This window comes from Peromyscus eremicus, chromosome 7 (assembly GCF_949786415.1).
Source record: "Peromyscus eremicus chromosome 7, PerEre_H2_v1, whole genome shotgun sequence".
NCBI classification, from domain to species: domain Eukaryota; kingdom Metazoa; phylum Chordata; class Mammalia; order Rodentia; family Cricetidae; genus Peromyscus; species Peromyscus eremicus.
Genome location: NC_081422.1, coordinates 52,159,431 through 52,175,002, shown reverse-complemented (window position 1 = coordinate 52,175,002; position 15,572 = coordinate 52,159,431). Strand labels below are relative to the sequence as shown.

The following is a 15,572-nucleotide window of genomic DNA, read 5'->3' as shown; positions in this document are numbered from 1 at the left end:
ACAAACAGATCTCAAAAGTTGATAGACAAGTAGATAGAGATGCATCATACTGGTTGAACTTAATCACTTCTATGTAACAACAGTCTCTTCTTTTTTCTATATTCTAAACTCCTAGCTCCTCAAGATAAAGGGGATGATGAATTTGAACACCATTATCAATTACTCATTTGTTTATCCCCTCATACTATAATCTCAAGAGAGCAATAATAATGTCACCATATGATATCTGAGAACGGTTACATAAATTGTTTTTTTTTTCTTTGTTTGTTGCTTGTTTGCTTGGTTGGTTTTTCAATACAGGTTTTCACTGTGTAGTGCTGGCTGAACTGAAACTCACTCAAACTCAGAGATCTGCCTGTCTCTTAAAGGTGTGTGTGGCCACCTCCTGGCTCATGAATTGTTTTACACATGCTGTCCAAAATCCTTAGTTTAAAAATGGTATTGTAGTGGTATTGTGTTCCCCAAAATATTGTGCACCCTAATAAACTTTTCTGGGGTCAGAGACAGAACAGCCACAATATTAAACATAGAGGATAGGCAGTGGTAACACACGCCTTTAATCCTAGCATTCCAGAGGTAGAAAATCCCTCTGGATCTCTGTGAGTTCAAGGCCACATTGGAAACAGCCAGGCATGGTGACACAAGAAGTGAGCCTTTAATCCCAGGGAGTGATGGCAGAAGGCAGAAAGGTATATAAGGCGTGAAGACCAGGAACTAGAAGCATTTGGCTGGTTAAGCTTTCAGGCTTTTTGAGCAGCACAGTTCAGCTGAGATTCATTCTAGATGAGGACTCAGAGGCATCCAGTCTGAGGAAACAGGATCAGCTAAGGAACTGGCAAGATGAGGTAGCTATGGCTTGTTCTGCTTCTCTGATCTTCCAGTTCACCCCAATACCTGGCCTCAGGTTTGATTTTTATTAATAAGTACCTTTAAGATTCATGTTACATCTGGCGCCCAACGTTTGTGGTATAAATTCTGGAAAAAGTCACTTGCCTGTGGCCTTTCGGGCCCCAGCTCAGACCTAAGGTACACGTTGCCGATTGTGGTGGCACACCGCATGCCCGCAGGATTTGCTGAAGGAGGGAGAGGCAGGAGGACCCCGAGTTTGAGGCCAGCCTGGGAGGCTTGCTAAGGAGAAGCTACGGCTGACTGGGGACTAGCTACAAACGGTGCCAGTGGGACCATGGAGTCAGCGGCTGCTGCTCTGAGGCTTCTTCTCATCGTGTTGGTGACTGCAATGATGCTGCTACCTGGGACAAAGGGTTTACCGCTACTTGTTCGGAGAAGAATTGACAGGACCATTGTGTTCCAAAAAAACATCGGCAAAGGTCAGTTTAGAAAAGTTTGGCAAGACAAATGGTGGGGAGAAATTGCTGTGAAGATTTTCTTTTCTAGGGAAGCGTTTATGGTTCCTAGAGACAGACATTTATGAGACTATGCTTGCTCCAAACCACAGAGGAGGCCAAAAAAAAAAAAAATCTGCAAGGAACCATGACCACGCCTAACAGCGACTTTGAAATCTTCAAAAGGAAGACGCGACTCCACAAAGATGATTCCACATGGACTATGGTGTGGTGGTATTGTGTTCCCCAAAATACTGTGTACCCTAATAAACTTATCTGGGGTCAGAGAACAGAACAGCCGCTAGATACTTAGGATAGGCAGTGGTAGCACACGCCTTTAATCCTAGCATTCCAGAGGCAGAAATCCATGTGTTCAAGGATACAGCCAAGCATGGTGACCCGAGCCTTTAATCCCAGAAAGCGAGCCTTTAATCCTAGGGAGTGGTGGTAGAAAGCAGAAAGGTATATAAGGCATGAGGACCAGAAACTAAAAGCTTTTAGCTGGTTAAGCTTCAGGCTTTCCAGCAGCAGTTCAGCTGAGAGCCATTGGGATAAGGACACAAGCTTCCAGCCTGAGGAAACAAGACCAGCTGAGAAGTTGGCCAGGTGAGGTTAGCTGTGGCCCATTCTGTCTCTCTGATCTTCCAGTGTTCACCCCAATAACTGGCCTCAGGTTTGATTTTATTAATAAGAACTTTTAAGATTCCTGCTGCACTATGGGAAAACCATTAAGCTGATTAACACCACCAAAAGATCCACTTTGGACTACAAACTGTTTAGGACAATTTCAAGATGGCTGGCTGAGATGATCCAGCCTGACAGACTACTTGAGCAAGGACTTGAAACAAGCCCTGCACTTTCTCATTATGCAGTTACTGGACAAATGATACAGGACTTGACAATTAACCCAAAATGTTTCTTTTCAGAATTCCCTAAATATGTCTTCACCCCCAGAAAGCAGGAAGTAATTTTAAGAAAACAATGCCCACATTCCCAAGAGGTGGGATGGGAGGTTTTTGGTCGTTTAATGAGTTTTGGATATTGTCATTGTTTACAATGGTTGGTTAAAAGTTGTTGATTGTTAATGGTCAGGAAAAAAGCTCAACATGGAGACTAGATTCAGAGGTTTTGTTTAAAAAAAAAGAGAAAAAGAAAGAAGAGAATATAGATATGAGGTAGATCATTGACTCTAAGAAAAAAAGATAAATAATAGGATAAATGGGTAGATAATTTATCTACACTGAAAAAGTGTACATGAATCGACACTGAAAAGAAAAAGAGGAAGATATAAAAATGACAAAAGATAGATTATTGAAACTTTTATGAAAAGAAAAAAGAGAGAATATGAATATGATAAGATAAAAAGGTCAATTTTTTAATCTACTTTTAAAAAGGAACTACTTGTTTTAAATAAGATAAGTAATGAAAATTTCTTGTCTGAGTTTGTCAAATGTTACTGGACAGGACATTGTTATATATTAATGGAGTTTTTTGTCTGAATCAGTCAAATGTTAATGGACTAGACATCGTTAATGTAATCTTGACTGTGTATATTGTATCTACTTATTGGATATAATTTTTCTTGTATTAGTTATAAGCTTTTTTAAATTTTGGACAAAAAAGGGGAAATGTAGTGGTATTTTGTTCCCCAAAATATTGTGCACCCTAATAAACTTTTCTGGGGTCAGAGACAGAACAGCCACAATATTAAACATAGAGGATAGGCAATGGTAACACACGCCTTTAATCCTAGCATTCCAGAGGCAGAAATCCCTCTGGATCTCTGTGAGTTCAAGGCCACATTGGAAACAGCCAGGCATGGTGACTCACGCCTTTAATCCCAAGAAGTGAGCCTTTAATCCCAGGGAGTGATGGCAGAAGGCAGAAAGGTATATAAGGCGTGAAGACCAGGAACTAGAAGCATTTGGCTGGTTAAGCTTTCAGGCTTTTTGAGCAGCACAGTTCAGCTGAGATTCATTCTAGATGAGGACTCAGAGGCATCCAGTCTGAGGAAACAGGATCAGCTAAGGAACTGGCAAGGTGAGGTAGCTGTGGCTTGTTCTGCTTCTCTGATCTTCCAGTTCACCCCAATAACTGGCCTCAGGTTTGATTTTTATTAATAAGTACCTTTAAGATTCATGCTACATGATTTTTTTCCTACCATTTTAACCTGCACAATTCATTGTTGTTTTTTTTAATGAAGATTTACTTTTTGTAGGTATGTGAGTATTGGGGAGGGCATATGCACATGTTGGGGTGTGTGTGTGTGCATATAGGTGCCCAGAGATACCAGAAGAGGGTGTTAATTCCCCTGGTGTTGGAGTTACAGGCAATTGTGAACTGCCCTATGAGGGTGCTGAGAATGAAACTTGGGTCCTCTGGAGGAGCATCAAGAACTCTGAACTGCTGAGCCATCTCTCTAGGCCTCCTTGGTTTGCTGCTGTTGGTTTTATTTTTAGAATATTCACCAAGTTATACAATTATCACTCCTAGCTTTAGAATACCTTCCCAATTTTGGAAGAGACCCTTTACCTCCTGTAAGATGAATTGCTAAATGGTCTTATTAATAAAAAACCCAGAGCCAGATATTGGGGTGAAAACTGAGAGATTAGAGGAATAGGACAAGCCACAGCCAACCTCACCTTAACCAACTCCTCAGCCTCCAAAGAGACCTACTTCCTGTATACCCACGCCTATATGCCTTTCTGTCCCTGCCATCTCCCTTCCTCTCTATGCCCAACTACATCACTTCCTCTTTCTGGCCAGCTCTGTCACTTCCTGTCTGTCTGTACAGACCTCAAGACCTCCCTAGTTAGTGCTGGGATTAAAGGCATGTGCCACCATGCCTGGATCTGTTCCCAGTGTAGCCTCCAACTCACAGATCCGGATGGATCTCTGCCTCCCGAATGCTAGGATTAAAGGCGTGTGCTAGAAATCGCCTGACTTCTGTGTTTACTATAGTGGCTGGCTTTTTCCTCTGATCCTCAGATAAGTTTCATTGGGGTACATAGATAAAATATCACCACAACCTCCCAATTCCCTTTGCCCTGTGTTCCCTGATAATCACTAACCTAATTTCCAACTCCATTTGCCTACTCTGGATAGTTTATAGGCTCCTCTATATTATAGCGGATAATACAAATTTGTTTGCTGTTTCCAAGCAGGATCTCACATATTCCAGGCTGGCTGCAAACTTTCTGTAGCTGAGAGTGATGTTTAACCTCTGACAAACCTGTCTTGATCTCCTGCTTGCTAGAATTACAAGTGTGTGCTACCACAGGAACTCAAGGCTTTGGCATGCTGGACAACTCTCCACTGAGTTACATTTCCTGCTCCAAAGTTTTTCTTTGTTTTGTTTTTTGTTTTTGTTTTTAACAAAAACTGTAAGATTGGTAAAACTGGACACCATTGTTCCCTCAGACTTTGGTTTGCTCCTTATGGTGACCTGAAGCTCTTGGTGAATGGAAACTATCTACTCCAATCAGAAAGCATGAACGGTAACTGCTAGCCACTACAAGCTGTTTGAGAAGGAAGTTGAGTGGGGTGATACTAGGAAGAGTCACATCCCAAGATGCAGGTCCTCTTAGCGTGCTAGTCACTGGAACTTCTGGTTGTATGGGTCTGGCATTCACCCCTACTGGACACTGCCACAGACACTTCTGAGGGATGAGGCTTTCTGCATTGAAATGTGAGCCCCTCAAGAGATGGCTTCTCATCCTTAAGGAGGGCTCTGCTCAGATGCCCCCCCCCAAAGACCTAGGGCCCCAGCATCCCTCCTCACCTAGCTCCATCACCAGCTCTAGAACCCATGTTCCCTATGCAGGACTAGTAAAGCCCTGGTTACCACGAATTAGATAATGTGCTTATGGATCAGACCTTCCCACCAGCTTTGGGGGCTTCTGAAAGCAGCCTTTTGTTTAGCGTTCAAGAGAATCTACTCCATCAGTGTGTGACAAGTTAGAGAGTCAGACACCACCGACACTCTGCCTGAGAGCAGTCCTTCACCTCTCCATTGCCACGAGAAAACACAGCGGAAGACTGAGCTCAAGGTGTGAATGTGGCTTAACTTCAGGTTGAAACCTTTCCACATGGCTGGGACATACCTTTGATCCCAGCACTCAGGAGGCAGAGGTAGGTGGATCTCTGTAAGTTCAAGGCCAGCCTGGCCTATGGAGCAAATTCTAGAACAGCTAGAGCTGTTACACAGAGAAATTCCGTCTCAAAAAAACAAAAAAAGAAAACAATAACAACAACAAAAACATCTTTATGTGTAGTACTTCCAGGTAATATTTTATTTATTATAGTTATTTCCTATATATTTCTAGATACTTGAGTTAGGGTTTTCTCTGTGGCATTAAATGCATTGACCTAAAGCTCTTAAGATATGACTAATATAAATGCATAAGCAAAATACAGGCCAAAAAAAGGTCTTATGTACAAACTTTTGTTTTGTTTTGTTTTGTTTTTTGTTTTTTGTTTTTTCAACACAGGGTTTCTCCATGTAGTTTTGGTGCCTGTCCTGGATCTCACTCAGTAGACCAGGCTGGCCTCAAACTCACGGAGATCGGCCTGGCTCTGCCTCCCAAGTGCTGGGATTAAAGGTGTGCGCCACTGCTGCCTGGCTGTACAAACATTTTTTTAAAAAGATTTATTTATTTATTATGTACACAGCATGTATGACTGCAGGTCAGAAGAGGGCACCAGATCTCATTACAGATGCTTGTGAACCACCATGTGGTCGCTGGGAATTGAACTCAGGACTTCTGGAAGAGCAGTCGGTGCTCTTAACCTCTGAGCCATCTCTCCAGCCCCCAAACATTTTTTAAATGAACATTTTATACAGTAAAGAAGAGAGACCAAGAGATGATATAGTGGTCTGTGACTGCATCCTAGTACTCAGAAGGTTGGTAAGAGAAGAAAAAGAATATGGAATTCAAGGCCATCCTTGGCTACATAGCAAGTTCAGAGGCAGTGTGAGCCACACAAGACTCCGTCTTAAAAGTCATCCCTTTACTCTAGACCTGGTCCTGCTGTCCAGAGAGTCTGTCCCTCTGTTCTTGGATCTTCCTAGACACAAGACCCAGCACTTCCTGAACAGGAACGGGGGCTTTGCAAGGACAGGAGAAACCTGTTTATTCCAATGAAGAGTGAATAAAGGTGATTTCCACAGACAGTGTCCTAGACCCATGTGGGAAGGCTGCTCAGCCTTAGCAAATGGCAAGAGCACCTCAGTATTTTGAGCTGTCTTCTCCCTCTGTTCTGCATAGCTCCCAGTTGTCAAAGACACCCGATAGATCCTGGCATGACCTGCTCTAAGCATTTTTCAAACTGGCCAGCCACTGGAGCACCCAGAGAGCTCTTTGGGGGTTTTCTGAGGCCCAGGGACCCGCTTTCCCTTTCAGGTCTCCTAGCTGATGCTGAATTTAGGAAGGCTCTGAAGTTCCTGTGGGCCACTGCTGAGCCCAGTGTCTGAGATCAGCATATAGAGAAGCAAGTCCAAAGTAGGAGACAGGCACAACTCCCCAGAATCTGTGTTTCTGGCTGGAGTTAAATCCCTGGAACAGCCCCCTGGTCTGGGGACTACAGGACCGTCTAAGCCTGGAGATGCTGAGGCCCAGAAGACCGCATCTGCACTTGGAAATGCTCACAACGGGCATGCTTTAAAGTCAGTCCATAAATAGGAGTCATATCCACCTTCTGTCCTGGTGACACATTGAATTCCATTTGCTGCAGCAAGATGGCCAGGAAGAGAAAGACCTCCAATCGGCCAATGGTCTCCCCGATGCACTTCCGCTTGCCCAAACCAAAGAGAATGACTTTCTCACTCAATGCTTTGTCCAGAGTGCCGCTGGAGGTGAGAAACCTTTCAGGTCGGAACTTGTTTGGGTCACCCCACAGTTCCCTGTAAGCAAAAGGAGATAATTGAAGTAGATGATCAGGGGCTTATAAGTATCAATTAGGTCATTCCCAAGGGGCAAGAGGGTCTGAAGCCCAGGAGAGGATGGACCTAGCCTACCCAGGAGTTTCCACTGCCCCGTCAACTTACTGGTCGTGGTTAATCTGCCACTGGCTCACAAAGATACAACGTCCCTTGGGGATATAGAATCCACACAGACTTGTGTCTCTTGTGGTGCTGGGGAAAGAGGAAGCTCAGTCAGGCTCAGGGTCACAGGAGAAATCTACCCCTGTTTCCCATGCCATGTCCCTCTCAGGAGCTCCAACTGGCTGTGTACACTAAACTAAGGTCTAGTATCAAATATCAATGGCTCTATGGCCTGCCTGACCTGTGGGGGATGGTGAAGGGGATGAAGGATGAATGTCGGAACGTCTCCAGGATGAAGGCCTCCAGATAGGGCAGCTGAGGTCTGTCAGAAAACCGGGGCCTCCGATTCCTGCCAATCACTGTGTCTACAGAATACAGGGATTCAAGAAGATTAAGGGGTTGCCAAGACTTTATCAGAGTCCCCCACTTAGAGTCCTTTGAATGGAGCCACCGCCTACCTAGCTCTTCCTGGATCTTTCTCTGCACCCTAGGGTTTGTCACCAGGTACATGAGACTCCAAGAGACAGCAGTTGTGACTGTGTCAAACCCTGACCAGGACAGAACAGAGGGAGAAGTTAGGTATGCGGCAGCTTCGGGTACCTGAGCACAGAAATTACACACTGAAGAGCACATACCAGCTCCAAAGAGGTCAAAAATGATACTAATGACCTTATCATCCGACAGCTGGACATTGGCATTCTCATCCAACCTTTTGTCCTGATAGTGCTCAATGAGGCTGTCTGTGATGTCCCGGATGTGGCCCTGGGAGACAAAGGAACACAAAGTGAATGGCTACCCACCACAGTCCAGACCTACCTCTCCATCTAGGCCTGGTCCCTCCCAGTGATTAGCAACCTGGTCAAGAGGTGACACTCTGAGGCTGCTGTCCTAGCTTCCCTTGGCCTCTCCTAGTCTCTTTCCTACCTCAGAGAACCGACGGCCCCAGCTCAAGGGACTCTCAGGCACAGAACCTGACATTCTTAGTAATCAGATGTTCTTTAATGTTTTTCTACCGTGAGGCCAGGAGACAGGTTCCTCAACTCTTCCTGGTCCAGCAAGAAGTGGCCCAGGGCTCTCCTCCTATCAGTGGCTCTTGTCTGATGGTTACACAGAAGGATTAGCCAAGAAAAGGTCTAGTGACCTGCTGAGGAGGGAGTGCCCTCTGCTCCTGGCTTCAAGCTTGTCTGTGACGTTCTGGCCCTGGACCCTACTTGCTTCCCTGACCACCACCTGCTTCTCCCAAGCCTCTACCTTCTCAAACGTTCTGTAGTGGTCTTTGATTAACTTCTGCATAAAGCTGTAGAACCTCTTATTCAAGTCCTTGAAGACATCCAGGGAAGAGTTAGGTAGGTAGCGGAGGACAGGGATGAAGTCAGCCGGGTATCCAGAGCCAGTAACTTCTCCAAACTCATTGCTCAGGTTGACTAGGCTAAGCAGCTCTTGGTTATCATGGTCATAACGTTGGCCAAAGCACATGGCACAGATGACGTTGGTCACGGACACTACCAAATACCTATAAGGGTCGAAGTGGCCAACCTCTGCCATCAGCTTCTGGAACTTGCTGATTAGGTATTCAGCCTCCTTGCTCACATGCTCCTCCAAGTAGCAAGAGGATGCAGAAGCTGGGTCTGAGGCTATGGAGAAACTCTTCAAGGCATTCTGGGCCAGGCGCCGCCGGGCAGCCCATACGGGTCCAGAATCTGGGTTGAAAGTCATGCTCTGGCCATTACTGATGAAATTAAAACTGTAAAAGTCTGGCCGGCCCTTGAAATCTTCACCCTTCTTCACCAGGGCCTGCTGGATGGTTTTTAGGCCACTCAGCACCACCACAGGTGTGGAGCCAATGCGGATCTGCAGTACATCCCCATACTGCTGACTCAACTTGACCAGTGACAGGTGTGGGCTCTTCCCCAGGGTCAATATATGCCCAATAAGGGGCCATCCCCAGGGTCCAGGTGGAGCCTTCAGGCCTTTAGGAACCCGGGTCCCTGTAGCTCTGACCACCCAGAATCCAAGGCAGAAGATGGTGATGGCCAGGAGCAGCTCTGTGGCTGACATGGAGTCTAGAAGTCCATACATGGAAGGCATGATCTAGGTGGCTGCTGAGAGGTTAGGCAAGAATAAAGAAAAGCCAGACCATCAGACTGAGGGTGAGGGATGAATATCCTGAAGTGTTACCGTGCTAGTTAAAGAAAGGAGAAGCCTTCTACCTAGAGCTGCCTACCGGGCATGGGGAGAGACAGAGATTGTTTGTTGAGCTGCCCCTGTGTGCCCAAAATTCCACAGTTCTTTTTTCCCACACACAGAAAGGCTGGGGTCAGGTGGACTAAGCTCTCTTGTAGAGAAGTCTCAGTACCCTTGGAAGCTAAGCGTGATTTGGTTTTGGTTTTTTTTTTTTTTCATATGATATATTTTGATCATGTTCTTCCCACTCACACAGTCATTTTTTTATTCATTTCTTAGCCCTAAGCCTACGAGGAAGGAAGGCTTCAGTAAGACTCAGAGAGGGTAAGTAACATTCTCAAAGCTACACAGCTAGGAAGTTTGGGTACACTTTCAACCCAAGTCACTCACTTCCAGAAAACCTCTTTACTACTGTGAGATTTCTTTCTTTTTCTTTTCTTTTCTTTTTTCTTTTTCTTTTTTTTTTTTTTTTTTTTGAGACAAGGTTTCTCTGTGCAGTTTTGGTGTCTGTCCTGGATCTCACTCTGTAGACCAGGCTGGCCTTGAACTCACAGAGATCTGTCTGGCTCTGCCTCCCGAGTGCTGGGATTAAAGGCGTGCGACACCACTGCCCGGCAACTGTGAGATTTCAAACAGTGACTTCCAATGTCTATGGTTTCCTTTAACCTCAATGCTGTCATTTACTTTGTATTTCCTAAAATCAGCTTTACATCCACCAGGCAGCATCATCATAAACAATCTCTGTGCTAAATACAGCTTTGATCCCCCCAACCCATTCCAATAAATGCACAATTAACACATATCACCCCAAAGGTCTCTTTGGGTCCTACCCACCACCTTTGGGAAAGCCATTTTATCGGGGAATCAGAGATCATTTGCTCCTTTGGCCTCATTTCATACTCTAGGGGGGAACTAAACCTCCAAATGGGCCATTGACTTGCCCAAGTCAGTCAGCAATAGTGAGAGAGCTCTTAGGGAAAGTTCCACGGAAGGTCCAGCTACTGTCACAGGTGCCTCCCTTTGAGAATCAAAACATTCAAGTTCTCAGTTCTCTACGTTCATCTCAGGGTCTAAAGATTGTCACTTAACCCCAGTAGAGGACAGGAATGGGAGAGGGCACAGACAACCAGTCCCCAAGGCACATTTCTCTCAGGTCTGGTTCTCCCAGCTCAGCTGAGCCATACTTCAAAAGCAGACAGATACAGCTCCGAGAAACAGTAATCCAGGCCAGGCTTTTTGTTGTGCTCAGTGCTCATGAATGAATAACAGGGCTTCCCCCACTTTTGCGGGTCATAAGAAAGCAAAAAATAAATGGAAGATTCCCACCAGGCTAGGGCTGTAAGAAAACTACTGACTGGAATCAGAAAAACCAAGAATGGATCTAAACTTAACCAGAACTGAGAGGACACTTTCTCTTTAGGCTTGTTCCAAAAAAGGTATGCAACTTCACAGTCTGCTCTAATGCTCAGCCCAGTCAGGAGAGTCACTTTGCAGTGAAGTACGGTCCGGGTGGTCCTGGACTAGTCCTTTTACCTTTGAAGCTTCAATTATGTAACCGAGGGAGGTAAGAGAAGATTGCCCAAGTCAGCTGGGAGGTGGTGCACGCTTTTGAATCCCAGCACACAGGAGGCAGAGGCAGATGGATCTCTGAGTTTGAGGCCAGCCTGGTCTACAGAGTGAGTTCTAGGACAGCTAGAACCAAACAGAGAAACCCTGTTTCGAAAAACAAACAAACAAACAAAAATAAAGATTGCCCAATTCAGAAGGCACAGATCCTAAGAAAAGCCCTGAACCACATAAGACAAGAAGATGTACAATTCCTACCCCAAATACTACAGTCACCTTGAAGGGAGAGGGGCTTCCTGGAGGAGGTGACTCTCAAAGCACGCTGGAGACTCAGTGTCTTCCTTCAGTGAAGTGGGGATACTGTCCCCCTGTGTGTGCCATAGTTTCCCCTTCAACATAATTGGCATCCCCTTTGGAAGATGGAAGAGCCAGGGGGAAATGCAACTCGTATTTCCACCAGCCAGCAGTCTATCAAGCTGATTGTATCCCAGTAAGGATGGAAGAGACTGTGTGTGGGATAAGGAACCCCTGAGCAGTGGGTGGTGCCAAAGCTCCTGCTGAGGCCAGTCAGAAACTCTTAGCTCTGACTTGCTACCCTTTGGGAGGGTACAGACTATCAGGGGTAGTTTTTAAATAAGACAGAGAACAGCTAGTAAAAGCTCAATGCATCTCCCCTATCCACGCAGAGGGGAGCCCTCTCCCCCACTGGCAGTCCTGAGGAAGGAGCTACACCGTGCAGGAATGAGGAAGCCCCCAGCGATCAGTGAGGCAGTGGGAGTTGACCTGGAAGTGGTCTCCATTTCTACATAAAGATCTGACACTAGCTACTGGAACTTAGGCAAGTCCTTTTAGTTCTCTGGCCTCAGTTTCTCCCCTAAGGAATTTGCCTGCTCACAAAAAAAAAAAAAGGCTTTTAGTCTCTTATCATGGAGGGGCTACCCGGCACCCCCTCATCCAAACTATCCTTTTCTTGGGAAGAAGAGCCAAGCCAGGAGCCCCCAGTACTCACCTTTGGCTGTGAGGAGGTGCTGAACTGAAGAGCGCTTGCTGGGGACCCCAAGGAGGATCAGGGAAGGCTCCAAGGAACTACCACCTTCAAGGTCAGGGTGAAGGCATCACCACCTTTATAGGACTCGGAGTCTGTGGCCACGCCCTCTCCCCTGGAGCCCAGTGGTGGGACAGAGGGAGGGGCAGCCTTAGGGAATGCCCTAGGCAGGAGTGGGGGGTGAGATAGGCAAGAAGCCCTTATGGGGACATCTGATATAGGTGTGGGCACATAAAAAAAGTGAAGGCTGGGGTCACCCCCACTTTCAAGGTGCTCCATGGACAGCACAGAATCCTGCTTGGGGGCGCGGTTGAGGGGAAATCCTGGGGCAGCCTAAAAAGCGAGTATTGGGGGGCTCCATCCGGGCCACGGGGTCCACTATTTTTGCACCCCGAAAACACTGGGTGTGTAAGATCCTCTCGCCCACTACAAGCCAATGGGTGCCAGGAAAAGCTGGTGGAGGGAGAGCTAAGCTGCTGGGTGGTGACTCAGTGACTTTCCTTCCCTGGTTCCTGAGTCCAAACTCGCGTGAGAAGCACAACGACCCCAGCCCCGAGGTCACGGACAGGAAGGCCAGTGGCGCCATTGGACTGACTCTGTCCTTCACAGATTGGGTACCGGCCGAAGTTCGTGCTGCTTGATCTAGGGGTGGGGATGGACGGCAGGCGTGCAGATAGCACCTCTAGGGTCACCTTAGGCAAGCTACAAGCGTGGAAGACCCCTCTTGCAGCTCCCTCTGGGCTCCCGGGGCTTGCTAGTGTTTTGCATATAGAAGCAGACCACATAGAGAAATCAGGCGACGGGTAGCTGCGGAACTAGCTGAGGATAGTGGAGGAAAGGGTGGAAGGAGGATTCACGCGAGTCGGCAAGAGGGTCAGGGGCCACAAAGGGGATGCTTGGCGCCCACAGGCTCTTGGGGAGTGCGTGCGTGAGCCTGCTGGGTCCTCCGGGGGCAGAGGTCGATCTGCTTGTCCCAGCCCCGCCTACTGGGGGCGAGGTGCTGTGAGTAGCGTGAGAAGGGACTGGAGGCCCGCGTGCAGCCACCCAGCTACCCAGCTCACAACCGGGCGCGGGTCCCAGTGTTGTCACGCTAGCAGGGGGAGGGGAACCGGGGTGAGGCTCTTAAAGGGCCAGTCTCTCTTGGGGCGTTGGGGTGGGGCTTGAGAGATAGAAGTAGTCTAAGCTTTGCCAGGGCGGTGCAAAGGGCCAGGTTTGCGTGCGGAGCTCCGGCTTCTGCCTGAGAGCAAAGGCCTGACAGCGTGTGTCCACATTTTTAGTGGCAGCACCACCCGGCACGCCTAGCTAGCTGCTTTGTAGGCACTCTCTGGCCCTGAAGAGTGCTCCCAAAGTAAGATGTCTAAGGAGAAAAGCTAAACTTGTTAACTCAGTTCAGCCTGTTCCTAACTAACATCTTCACCTGCCCTCCCCTGTGAGCCTTGAGCCCAGAAATAACACTGCCATCTGCTCTGTGACCAAACCAGAAAAAAAACAAAAACAAAAACCTTACCCACCACCCTCACCTCCCCCTCCATTCACATGCCACCCTCTGGCATTGACCAAATATATTCGCAAGTGCCTACTATGTGCTGGACACTAGGCACGAATCTAACAATGCTCCTTTGACAGAGTTTACCCTCTGCAGGAGGGAGACAGGTGATAAGCAACAAGACACAGAGACTGGCATGGTGCAAAAAAAAAAAAAAAAAAAAAAAAGGGGGGGGGGAGGCGATAGAAAACTAAAATGATAAGCAGGGGCCAGTTTACAACTGCAAATGGGGTGGCCTGGAGTGCGCTCTGAGATGACACTGAGTAAGGGTAAAAGTGCAATGAAGAATCCAACCTCCCAGGTATCTACCTGGAGGATGCACCTGACAGAGGGTGCATCCTAAACACTGTGGTTCCAGAGGGGCTAGTTATGTGTAGAGGTTGTAGGAATGGGGGAGGTGTTCTGACATTTGCCCCTATGCAAGAAGCACTCCCACCGAGGAAGATGAGAATATGTAGTGTGGATGTGGTGTGAGCTGAGTAAGATTACTCAGGCTTCTGTGCTGGAAATAGACTGAAGGGCCAAGAATAATTCTGTCTGTTTCGACATCTGTCTAGCCCCATGGCCACAGTCTCATCCAGGTCCCTGTCGCTTCTCCCTTTTGCTTTTTGACTCTTCCAACTCCTTCTTCCCCACGGTGCCTCCCAGAATGTGCAGAAACTTTCTGTCGTCACTTTTACTTAAATCCTTCGAGGGATCTGAAGATAGAAAACAGAATCTCTTGCAGAATCTACCAGGTCTGCCCATGGAGGCTTCTAGCAGTCCCAATTCTGAGTCTTAAATGAAACATGGCTTCCCCCTGGATCCCTTTCTGCATCCTTTCCACAGCAAGTTAGATTCCATCTGATGTCAGTTCCAGAACTTCTCCATAGCCATCCTCAGGACATCTGACCCCATAGCTGTGACCCTCATCCAATCTGCCTGTTCTTCCTCTATGCCCTAGTGCAGAAAATCCGCATGTGGAAAATTAATCAGACATACAAGTCTTTGTGAGGTAGACGTGATTGCCAAAACTGCATGATCAGATGGGTACATGGCAGCAGTGGTATTGAACCCCAAGTGTGCAATGATAAAAATTAGGCAATGAGCGCTGGGCATGGTAGTACATACCTTTCACCCTAATACTTGGGAAGCTGAAGCAAGAGGATTTTCATGAGTTCAAGACTGGCCTGGGCTACATAGTAGCGTTAGGCCAGCCAGGAGTACATACATAACAGGCATAGCAAGACTGGAAAAAATAAAAAGGAGGAAGAGGAGGAGGACAGCAACAAAGAGAGAAAAGAAAGGGGGGATAGAGCTGGGCAGTGGTGGCTCATGCCTTTCGTCCCAGCGCTCGGGAGGCAGAGCCAGGCGGATCTCTGTGAGTTCGAGGCCAGCCTGGTCTACAGAGCGAGATCCAGGACAGGCTCCAAAGCTACACAGAGAAACCCTATCTCGAAAAATCAAAAAATAAAATAAAATAAAAAAGAAAGGGAGGATAAATTGGGCAACAGGACAAGCAGGGGGCATAGGAAGAAAGTGGGTCTCCTCAGCATCTTTACAGGCAATCCACTCCCTGCATCTCTGACTCAGCCAGAGAAATTTCATCATATCCACTTTGGACCACGAACCAGAGAACTGAAAGAGCTTGTGTAGAAATAAATCCTGGCCAGGAAGCAGGAGCAAGACACTTCTAGATCCCTCAGCCTGCTCTGCAATCACTCTCTTCCTCTTATTTCTGTTGTCCCTACCGATACCTTAGCTCCAGAGTGTTGTGGAAGCCTGCTCCTCATGGCTGGAAGGCCTAGTTCCAGACAGCCAGGAACACAGGAAGCCCCACTGCTTGGCTCATGACCTCTACCAGAC

General features: G+C 47.1%; 2 protein-coding genes across 2 annotated transcripts in view; both read right to left on the bottom strand.

Annotated features, from left to right (window-relative positions):
- Nucleotides 1–1,059, bottom strand: part of LOC131915623 (cytochrome P450 1A1-like) — a 3,731-nt gene extending 2,672 nt beyond the window's left edge. The window contains exon 1 of the mRNA XM_059269039.1: nucleotides 994–1,059. Within this exon, the coding sequence (XP_059125022.1) occupies nucleotides 994–1,059 (66 nt within the window). The remainder of the gene's footprint in view (nucleotides 1–993) is intronic.
- A 4,759-nt stretch (nucleotides 1,060–5,818) lies between these two features.
- LOC131915044 (cytochrome P450 1A1) lies at nucleotides 5,819–9,474 on the bottom strand. Its single transcript, XM_059267960.1, has 6 exons — nucleotides 8,638–9,474; nucleotides 8,022–8,148; nucleotides 7,845–7,934; nucleotides 7,628–7,751; nucleotides 7,390–7,476; nucleotides 5,819–7,245 (listed from the first exon to the last, which is right to left on the bottom strand). The coding sequence occupies exons 1-6, from the start codon at nucleotides 9,472–9,474 to the stop codon at nucleotides 6,936–6,938; spliced, it is 1,575 nt and encodes a 524-aa protein (XP_059123943.1). The 3' UTR covers nucleotides 5,819–6,935.
- Between the last annotated feature and the right edge of the window lie 6,098 nt (nucleotides 9,475–15,572).

Excerpts from the sequence above, each read along its gene's own strand:
- LOC131915044 (XM_059267960.1), bottom strand. The coding sequence starts at position 9,474 with ATGCCTTCCATGTATGGACTTCTAGACTCCATGTCAGCCACAGAGCTG. Across the intron at positions 7,752-7,844 it reads AAAGATCCAGGAAGAGCTAG|ACACAGTGATTGGCAGGAAT; the intron begins GTAGGCGGTGGC and ends TGTATTCTGTAG. Across the intron at positions 7,246-7,389 it reads TGGCAGATTAACCACGACCA|GGAACTGTGGGGTGACCCAA; the intron begins GTAAGTTGACGG and ends TTTTGCTTACAG.